Genomic DNA, 10,015 nt, shown 5'->3' with positions numbered 1-10,015 from the left:
ATAAATAAGCAGGCTTCTAAACAATGCGTTTGGGCGGCGTTATCAAAGGAGCAGCGAGGCTCCAGCCCGCCCTGGTGTGCCCCACAACGGTGATCATGGCGGCGGCTGCTCTTTCCCCCTATCTCCTCCCCCCGCCCCAGCGCCAGCCGCAGTGTCTCAGCTCGGCGGAGTGACCTTTCCCAGCGCAGCCGGGAGAGAGGAGAAATGAGGGGAAAAGGCGCGCCTAGGAATTCCCGCCCTGTGCGCCTGGCCTCACTAAGCATATGCAAATAGCTCTCCTTCCTGATTGGCTAACGTTCGATATCCCTTTGAAAAAGTGGTCTTCCATTGGCTGACGAATATAGTTAATGCAAATTAGAGCGTTTTCCTCCCTTTCTCCTTCGCCTTCCCTTTTTTTTTTGCTAGAGTGTGAAGTGAATTTCAGACAGTGTGACTGCGCGACTATTACTACAAGTAAGTAGTTCCAACTCCAGGCCCTTGTATTTACTGCGGGCTGGGGCTCTGCAGTCTCCGCCTGAGCCGAAGACCGCACGAAGACGTCCCAGCGCGGCGTGCTCTAGGGGAGGGGAAGAAAAGCGGCGAATACAGCGAGGTGTTTTCCCACTCCCCCGCGGAGGGATATTTGTGTCTCTTTTCTCCACACCAAAACATTGAGTTAAGAGGCTGCTCCTTGCTGTAATTGAGCTCAGAAGTGAGCAGGCACCGAGAAGGCTGCGGTGCGGCTGCTACTGCACCAGGGGCGACGGTTTCACTGCGGCGTTGGATTGAATACGCAATCACCCAGCGGCCCCGGGACGGATTTTACCCACTTTGGCTGCAGCTCTGCTGGCATCTGGGCTTGCGTCACCTGCGCTGGGCGAAACAAGAGCATCGTTCTCCTTATTGATTGCATTTGGTCGGAGGGCTCCACGCCGCTTCAGCTTGGATTCTTTGTCACTGTGTATTTCTGGAGGCGTCTGCCGCTCTCTGCTACAACATCCGCTGCTGTTGGTGGAAAGGGGAGACCGGAGCCAGGCAGCCGCCGAGCAGCTCCACTCCGGGGTCGGGAAGGAGAGCTCCTTCCCCAGCAGTTCGTTAATTGAATCATTTAGCCCGGAGGACGCTCTACGTTGCGCTGTAGGATCTTTTCCCTCCCCCGTATCTCGTCTCCCCTGGAAGATGTTACTCTCCAAGTTTGGCTCCCTCGCTCACATTTGCAACCCTACCAGCATGGATCACTTGCCGGTTAAAATCCTCCAGCCAGGTACGCAGTTTGGGAGCTGTGCGGTGCCCATCGCTTTTTAACGGGAAGTTTGGAAGCTGCGAGGATTTCCCGGCTGTCACATTCCCGGCGAGCGTGCCACCGCGTAGAGCTGGGCAGCGCTCCCCTGGTAGCGGGGTGGTTACGGTAGAGGGCGGCGTTCCCCTCCCTCCTCCCCCCCCCCCAAAAAAAAAACCCGCCGTGGGGCGCGCTGCATATTTTGGCTTGGGGTGGCTGCTTGTCAGATCGCGGCTGCTGTGTAGCATAAAACCGCCTGGGTTCCCCTTGCGCGCTAGGTTTAGGAGGAAGAGCCTCCCTCCCCCGCCATGCCGGTATTAACAGCCATGCGGGGCGTCCTCTCTCCAGCCTCGTGTACTGCCCGCCTAAAAGAACAACTCCGATTTGTCTCCCCGTTTCTAGTGAAAGCGGAGAAGGAGCCCTTCGATAAAGTCTACCAGGTGGGCTCAGTGCTGGGCAGCGGCGGCTTCGGCACCGTGTACGCAGGGACCAGGATAGCGGACGGCTTGCCGGTAAGAAGGGGGCATTTATGGCTGCGCATGTAAGCCAGTTGTGTCTTGCTGTCTGCTCGGGGCGGCGTGTGCGTGGCTGCAGGGTCGCGGATCGCAGCCGCCCCAGACCGCCCCACCGCAGTACAGCGGAGAAGGCTTCTCCGCCCGGTCTGACGCCGCTTTCTGTCTCCCCTTTTCCCCCCAGGTGGCCGTGAAGCATGTGGTAAAGGAGCGGGTCACCGAGTGGGGCACCGTTGTAAGTATTCGCTGGAGAGCGGGGGTAACGGCGGGGTGCAAGGGAAGCTCGGAGCCGCCCCTCCTGCCTTCCTCCCCCTCCCGGGCAGCCTGGCTGGCTATTGTTTGGGTAGCGAGAGGGCTGGTTCCCCATCCCCCTTCCCGCCCCCATGTTATTGTTTACATTAGAAGGGGGATTTTGGCGGGTTTCTTATCCCCTGCCCCTCCCCTTCTGACTGCGGCAGACGCGGAGCCCCCCAGTGGAGCGGCGCTGGACTTCCCCAGCCCCCGCGCTGCTGCGGGAGACTCCGTGCACAGCGCGTGGGGATTTTTTGCCTCTGCTCTGCGTGTGGGGAGGCTGGCTGGCTGGCTCGCCTCCCCGGCCGGGCTGTACTGTGAGTGACCGGAGCCTTTGCCTCTCTGCTGCCCAGAGCGGAACGATGGTGCCCTTGGAGATCGTCCTGCTGAAGAAGGTGGGCTCCGGTTTCAGAGGGGTCATCAAGCTGCTGGACTGGTACGAGCGGCCCGACGGCTACCTCATCATCATGGAGCGGCCCGAGCTGGTGAAGGATCTCTTCGACTTCATCACCGAAAAGGGGGCCCTGGACGAGGAGACGGCCCGGGGCTTCTTCCGGCAGGTCCTGGAGGCGGTGCGCCATTGCTACACCTGCGGTGTCGTGCACAGGGACATCAAGGACGAAAACCTGCTGGTGGATCTCAGGACGGGCGAGCTCAAGCTGATCGACTTCGGGTCTGGAGCCATCCTTAAGGACACTGTCTACACGGACTTCGATGGTAGGTGCCCCTCCCCAAAATGCCTCGGTGCGGGTGAGACCACAACGCTTTGCGCCGGGGCTTACCCGATGCCCGCTCTCTGCCTGGTTCTTAGACACATTCTTAGCTCCCCAGAACAACAAAAGGTGGCTCTGCAGCCCAACTAGAATGTTAAAGTAATTGATCTGCGGGTAAGGAAAACCTTTGCGCTGGAGGCTTAGGGGGTGTGGGTTGAAAAGTGAATCCAGACAGTGACGCAGCAGTTTATATTTTCCTAATTTGGAAAAGGCATTTTTCCTAGAGGGGGATCTGTTTACATTGAGGCGGCAGGCATTCATGTCTATATTATGTGTAATGCATATATTTTGATTTCCAATTTGAACGAATTATTCCCCACCTGACTGATGGCTGCTTTGCAGATTTAAAGACCTTGGGTTATATAATATGCATCTCTTGAATGACTTTATATTAAATGTGGGTATTTTTAATGTAGGGAAACTGAAATGCTTCTTACACATGAATGGAAAGGCAGATTTTTTCCCCTTGTTGTGAGTGTGCCTGATGTCGATGAGGGACTTCCCCCTCCCATTTTCTGTCGTCAGCTGCTGCACTTAACATCTGTTTGTTGTGAAACCCGAACCTCCTGACCATGTGACCTTCAGCATCACAAATTCCAGTTTTTGTTTGGTATCCAAGGAACAGTCTAGTGCCAAGGGAGAGCTGTTTCTAAAAGCCTTTTCAGAGAGGCGGAGTTGCCTTTTTTGATTATTCTGAAAAATTAATTGTGAGCAAGTCTGTATTTTGTATACACTGGCTTGGAATTGGATAATGTTGATTAGCTATATGTAACACAGTAGAACTGAGTTTCACCTTCTGTTTCTGTTCTTCTTGCTTGCCCCCCTCATTCTCTTTGTCCTTCTGTGTCTATTTTTGGTGTGATGCTGTAGACACCACGTGGTCAGTGAAAGGGAGCCATGCTTTAGTAAACAGTCAGCTGATAGAAGCAGTGTTGTTCATCACAACAGAACAGAGCAAGCTAATGGCTTAAATGAATTCATGGTGTAACTGTAGCTGGCTAATGTGGACTTTCACCAGGGATGAATTTGGCCCTATGACTTTTGGATATGTAGAATTTTTAAGTTTTGTATGAGTTGATATGAATATTGCAGCCCAACTAGAATGTTAAGGGAAAAATAAAGCTTAGTTTGCTGATGTTGGATTTCCCTCCTTTTTATAGGAACGAGAGTGTACAGTCCCCCAGAATGGATCCGATACCACAGATACCATGGGAGGTCAGCAACAGTGTGGTCATTGGGAGTGCTCCTGTATGATATGGTTTGTGGAGACATTCCTTTTGAACAAGACGAAGAGATCTTGAGAGGTCGGTTATATTTCAGGAGAAGAATATCACCTGGTGAGTTCAAATGTGAATTACTAAAAATTAATGATAACAGGTTTTTTTCTGTTTTGAGGCATTTTGCTTTCTAGTCTAATACCTGTTTACTTCATCTTTTTCAGAATGTCAGCAGCTGATCAAATGGTGCCTTTCACTAAGGCCTTCAGACAGACCAACACTTGAGCAAATTTTTGACCATGCATGGATGCACAAATCTGAAGTAGTGAAATCTGAGGACTGTGACATAAGGCTACGGACCCTTGATACTGATGTATCTAGCACAAGTTCAAGCAATGAGAGTCTGTGAAACACCAAGGACCTCGCAATGGGAGGGGAGCTACAAGCAGAAAGACCACAGTGCTGCTGCCAATAAGTAGGAGGGGCTAGAAAAATGCATTCATTATTCTGTAGTTGAATCTTTGTCTGAGGGACTTGATTTTATTTTCCCCTTTTGCTGGTTTCTGCTTTGGAATGAGAGATTTCCTTTGGAAACGCTGAAGTTTGGGAGTTGCAGGCCAGTACTTTATCAAAAGACTGACCTTATTAAGAAAGCAGTGACCTCTTGAATACATGGTAAACTTTTTTGCTCTCATAGAGCCTGGACTAGATTTTTATTTGCTTTTGAGTGCCTTTTTGAAAGCTGCTTCAGTGGGACTTTCTTTTTTGAGCTGTGTATGTCCAAAGAAGATCCAGTTCATTATAGGATTTTGCTGCCTTTAGACTGAGTGCTGGAGGAAGCAGTTCCTATGATGCATTGGAAAACATGTTCGGTGATTGAATGAAGTAGTCCCATCCACTGGTGATGGAATACTTGAACACAGACATTTCACTCCTTCCAGTCCCTACCCCATCCCAAACCCACCTCTGCTGCTCCAAAATATTTCCTATAGCCTGCATACACATATGAACAGGTATAACAGCTTTTTTTAAATCAGGAACAGTCACTCTTGTTTTCTTTTGTCATCTCTACCACTGGGCATAAGAAGCCCCTTTCTCAATCCCGCCCTCTGCCCCTCTCCTTTGTCAACCTGCGAGTCTTAAAGTATGTATGGGCATGTTAAATGCACAATCAATGCAATATTCAAGGACTTTACTTTTTTCCATACCTGTATAATGTGTTTTATGTAAATTTGGGTTTCCCATGTATTATAAAGTTTTATTTATTGTTTGAAGTTTTAGAAGACCTCCCACAGTTTCAACTGTGGCTATTTATTTGCTTAATTTATTTGGTTAGAGTTATATTCAACACTGCTTTTCTCCCTCCCCCATGGGAATTCTAGTGGTTTGCCCATGACACTCTTTTCTGCATTCCTGTCAACTTTTGTTTAAAAAAAACAAATTTCTGACCTTACCAGTTTTAGTTGGAAGATGGAAAATTGTTGTACAAAGTCTAATTTAAGGGAAATAGAATGACTTTTTAAAGTTAGTATGCCTTCATCTGGTATTATTGTACCAGAAATGTAAAGTAACGCTATTTGGAAGGGTTTTAAATTATTGACATTGTATAGTCTCCATGTATTGACTCAAAGGTAGGGTGGCAGAGTCATAAACCTTAATTTATTTTAATAGCTGTGTTTCTGTGATCTGGTTGCATTTATGCAGCTTGGATTTGGATTTTTTTTCCTTCTGTTTAACAGTGTGAAATGTATGGAGATCATATTTTTTATACAGGTATTTCAATTAAACTTTTTTGTATATAACTATACTGTGTTGTGTATTCACTTGCTGTCAGCATTACATTTCAGACCACACAGAACAAAGCTGTTATGTTCTTCAAATATTTATAATATAACTTTAGGGGGCTTCAGGAGCTGAGCCAGAGAATTAACAGGCTCTAACCTATCTTCTTTTCAAAATGATCCTATAGTTTGATCCTGTTTAACCAGTGACTCACTTGAACTACATCTACATGATCTTTGTTTGTTGCTGAACTTATTAAAAAAAACCAAAATGGTGATGTTATATAGAACTTCATTTACTAAAGGAATTAACCACTACTTATAGATTTTGAATAGTCTGGTACTTTCAACAACTGTTGGCATCCTCCTAAACCTTAACAAAGCTTTTCCTATTTTACAATTGAATGCAGTGGGAAATAAACTTACCCTCTTGGAGAGAGCGGAATGGGGCAAAATATCCTGTGCATCAATTTGTGCTACTAGAGGTCCTAGTACATTTTTGAGAAATACAAATACTTTTGATTCAGAGAAGATGGCCTGCAAACTACATTCAGTATTCATCCTGCTATTCCAAAATCTATATTTGGAATCAAATGTGACAGCTCAGTTTCACATTATGTGGGTCTGTACTAAAGTCAAGCACAAGGTTGTGATTGCCATAGAAACAGAAAAATGAATATCAAATTCAGCCTTCTACTTTTATTAAATGGTCAATTAAGAGTGAAAAGCAGAAATGTCTACTTCTGAAGCTTACAAGGTTTGACTAAAGATTCTACTATTATAAAAGCCATAATACAGGTTACTATGTTGAAGCGTTCCTATGAAATACCTGTGAAAATCAGGACTTAAAAATATTTTTCCTTCCCCCACAAGGTTTATTTTCCCTTCCCAAGAGCCTCATGTTCTGCTAGCTAATCCATTGATGTTGCCTGTGGGCAATCAACCTTTCATGAAGTGAAATTAACCTCAAAGAATTTGGACTCAAAATGCCCCTGAATAGTAGGGGAGAAATTCTTTTGATGCCCCCTTACACTCTTCCCCCCCCCCCCCCATCCATCCATCCATCACAAAACTGCAAGAAAATAGATGTATCCTTCCTACTTAAACCACAAGTAGCTTTTTCTTCATTGTAAAAGTTAAAATATTTGCTATTTCAGCTGATCCAAGTAAGAAGAGTACTAAGGCACGTGTATCCCTCAGAAGCACCTTTTGATCTAATCTAACGTCTGTATGTACCTTTCAACTTGGATGCTCCTAAAGTCATTAGATGAGAGTTCAGACCTTGCATGTCAACTCTAGTCCCTAGGCAATGGAGTTTGCATATACATAATTAGATCATTTACATACAGGGAAGCAGATTTTAAAAATCATATACTGAGGGGTTTTCTCTTTTGCAATTCTTCAGATAACTTTTTAGTTGTAGGAGGGGTTCCAAAGACCTATTGAAGTTGCTTAGAGAAGCCCAAGTCTGGCCACAAGTAGTCCCTAGAGAAATTCCAGTAGCTGATCATTAACATTTCCACTCCAGTAGTTTCAAACATACCAACAGCTGTTGAGTGGTGACAGTGACGCCTACCATTATTAGTAAGTTTCAAAGAGATATAAAAAAACCTTAATAGCATAGTGGTAAAGCTATTAAGTGTTTAATGAATGCTTGAATTGAGTATACTCTAAATTTTCCACCTGTACATTTTACAAGCCATGGCTTACATTTGTAGAACACCACTGATGAAATGATCTGTTTAACAACTGAAAAACACATTCTCACCTTTTGCTATTGAGGCGAAATATATTAAAAGAAAAAAGGTCAAAAGGACGCCAGTGTTAGTGCTGACTCCCCACTGGGATTAGTTCAACATAAAAGGTATATTCTCAAAATGATGTATAAGGCTTTAGCTGTGCAACACCCCTATGTTGTAATGGGAGCTGAATGGCTAGAGTACCATATATTGAGTGGAGAGTAATTATTAGCAAAAACAGGTTAATACTACAGCTTAAGGTTTCAAATAACCTTTGTTAGCTCAATTCTATTAGCTGGCTTTGTGTGCTAATACATGTGTAACTGCTCTTGGTTTTACCAGGACTGCTGTCTGTTGAGCATTGCTTTTTACAATTTAATTGTTCCAGCACTCTTTTCTTTATTGCCTCTTCTCTGCATACTAGGCTGGATCTTGACATTGCACAATACATAAAGTAGTTCGATCATGGGAGAGTGTAGTTGTTAAAGATCAGGGCCCTGTTTTGAGTTTTACACTCTGGTTTAACTGGCAAACCTATTTATGTACACCATCAGCTTAGGTCTAATTTCAAACTTTTTCAGACACTAAATCTCTAAATCAATGTTATCTTTTCTTCAATACAACTGATAGCCATCTTCCCAACAACACTTTGTAGTCCATATGCATAGCCATGCTATTGAGATTGCTTCAGTACAATACATATTGCTGTATTTTTCAAGTTACTTAACCAAAATTATTTGTATTAATGTGTGCAAATGAGAACTCTTAAAAAATCATAGACTATAATCAGAAACTTGTTCAGGGTGTGTTCTCCCAAAATGTTAAATGGTTTTCTTTGAGCATGTGGTGGTTTAGTGACCTCTGTTGGTGAAACTAAAGAATATCATCTGAAAAATGATGGTTTGAGTCCTGTAGAGTGGCTTTTTAACATGCTGTCTGTTGACTAGTTGCTTTAGAAGCAGAAAGAAGGGTGTGGGATTGGATTTAAATATTTCATAAATTTAGAAAGGTTTCCATTATAAAGAATTCATAGTAGACAAATTAAGAGCATATATACAGAACCAGGCTTTCACCTCTAGTACCTCTCAGGACAATGCAGGATGGACAGTAAGTTTAGTTGTTGCAGTGCAGTACCTGGGAGAAAAACAATATAACTTCTAAAATGGGATAAAAGAGAACACCTGATTAAATGAGTTGAGAAAGGGTCAGATGTAGACCATGAAAAATAGGCAACTCCACATGACTATAGCAACGATGCACATTCAATGCAGATGATTGGCACCCACATCTGTATACCTAGGTTAGCCTAGCCTGGTTGTGAGTGTCCCCACTGCAAAACCATACCCACGTTAGTATGAGTTCACTGTTCCTGCACTTGCTCATATGTGTCTAGTGGCATATCCATGAGAGAGAGTGTCTGTGGTTAGAGTCAAAAGATTTATTTCCCAGCCAATTGTATCAGCTGCAGGAGAACTTGTCTGTCCTCCAGGGGGAATTGTGCAAAGGGCACTCAACATGCATATTTTCGCTTGTGTCTTTGCTGCATAATGGGTCAGATGTAGCCTGAGTTAAAGCTAACCCATGTCCACACTCTGGTAAATTAGCATTGGTTTCCAGTGGCTCCAAACCCGATTCAGAGGTTTTTATGTGTGGATGATGAGGGGAGAGGCTGGTAAGAGTTCAGGTTAACCATGCAATTTATCCAAACACTATATTATATTTGAGATTATTGCTAGAATAATGTATCTATCCAACTATTTAGATTGCCCTGCTCATCACAGTATCTGGGATAACAGTGTGTCAACACATTATTATTTGTTTTCTTCTCCTATGAATAGAATGACAGATCTACAGTATAGAATGACAAATCTACAGAAATATGAACTCATAGCCATCAGTTGCCTATGGAGCAGCTGGAGGTTTAGCAACTAAATTTTATCACATTTTATGTCATCATCCCTATGTAAGTAAAAAGAGGTTTTTTTAAAGTTACTGTATCCAAGCTCACTGTGGTTCTAAATTACTGACTGGTTAGCTGCAAGGTTTCTAGTGCTTTAAACCACTAATATACTTGCCCGAGGCTTTCCCTTAGCTAATGGTGGCTTTCCATATACACACTGAACTTTAGTCATATTGCTTTATTATTGCAGAGCAGTTGAACTAAGTGAAAAGAGAGACCCAAAGTCATGTAATTAACTCTAAGTCCTAAAGGCAAGATGCCCACACTCTGGGGCACCAACTACTATATTGCCCTATTCACTCTTCTTTGACACAGAAGTAAAATTTGTAGATTGAGCTCAGTACAAAAAATCTGGGGCCACATTTTTATGCAGAAGAACAAAATGATACCCAAATAGTTTGTACTCCCTGCCAACCCCCAACGTGCACATTGCCAGAAACTCTCAGAGGTCCAACTGGAACTTTCACTAGTCTTTGAGTGAACA

General features: G+C 44.4%; 1 protein-coding gene across 1 annotated transcript; it reads left to right on the top strand.

Annotated features, from left to right (window-relative positions):
• The first annotated feature begins 402 nt into the window (after positions 1-402).
• Positions 403-5,853, top strand: PIM3 (Pim-3 proto-oncogene, serine/threonine kinase). The gene is made up of 6 exons (XM_075927951.2): positions 403-1,243; positions 1,661-1,770; positions 1,955-2,005; positions 2,415-2,778; positions 3,995-4,171; positions 4,276-5,853. The coding sequence occupies exons 1-6, from the start codon at positions 1,159-1,161 to the stop codon at positions 4,458-4,460; spliced, it is 972 nt and encodes a 323-aa protein (XP_075784066.1). The 5' UTR covers positions 403-1,158; the 3' UTR covers positions 4,461-5,853.
• Positions 5,854-10,015: the final 4,162 nt, after the last annotated feature.

The sequence above is a fragment of the Pelodiscus sinensis genome, chromosome 1, assembly GCF_052426305.1.
Source record: "Pelodiscus sinensis isolate ZL-2025 chromosome 1, ASM5242630v1, whole genome shotgun sequence".
In the NCBI taxonomy this organism is placed as follows: Eukaryota; Metazoa; Chordata; order Testudines; family Trionychidae; genus Pelodiscus; species Pelodiscus sinensis.
Note: the sequence above shows the minus strand (reverse complement) of the source record. Positions and strands in the feature narration are given on the sequence as shown.

Bases quoted from the DNA above. Each gene is read 5' to 3' on its own strand.
- PIM3 (XM_075927951.2), top strand. From the start codon at position 1,159: ATGTTACTCTCCAAGTTTGGCTCCCTCGCTCACATTTGCAACCCTACC. The intron at 2,006-2,414 runs GTAAGTATTCGC...TCTGCTGCCCAG, and splicing joins TCACCGAGTGGGGCACCGTT to AGCGGAACGATGGTGCCCTT. The intron at 4,172-4,275 runs GTGAGTTCAAAT...CATCTTTTTCAG, and splicing joins CAGGAGAAGAATATCACCTG to AATGTCAGCAGCTGATCAAA.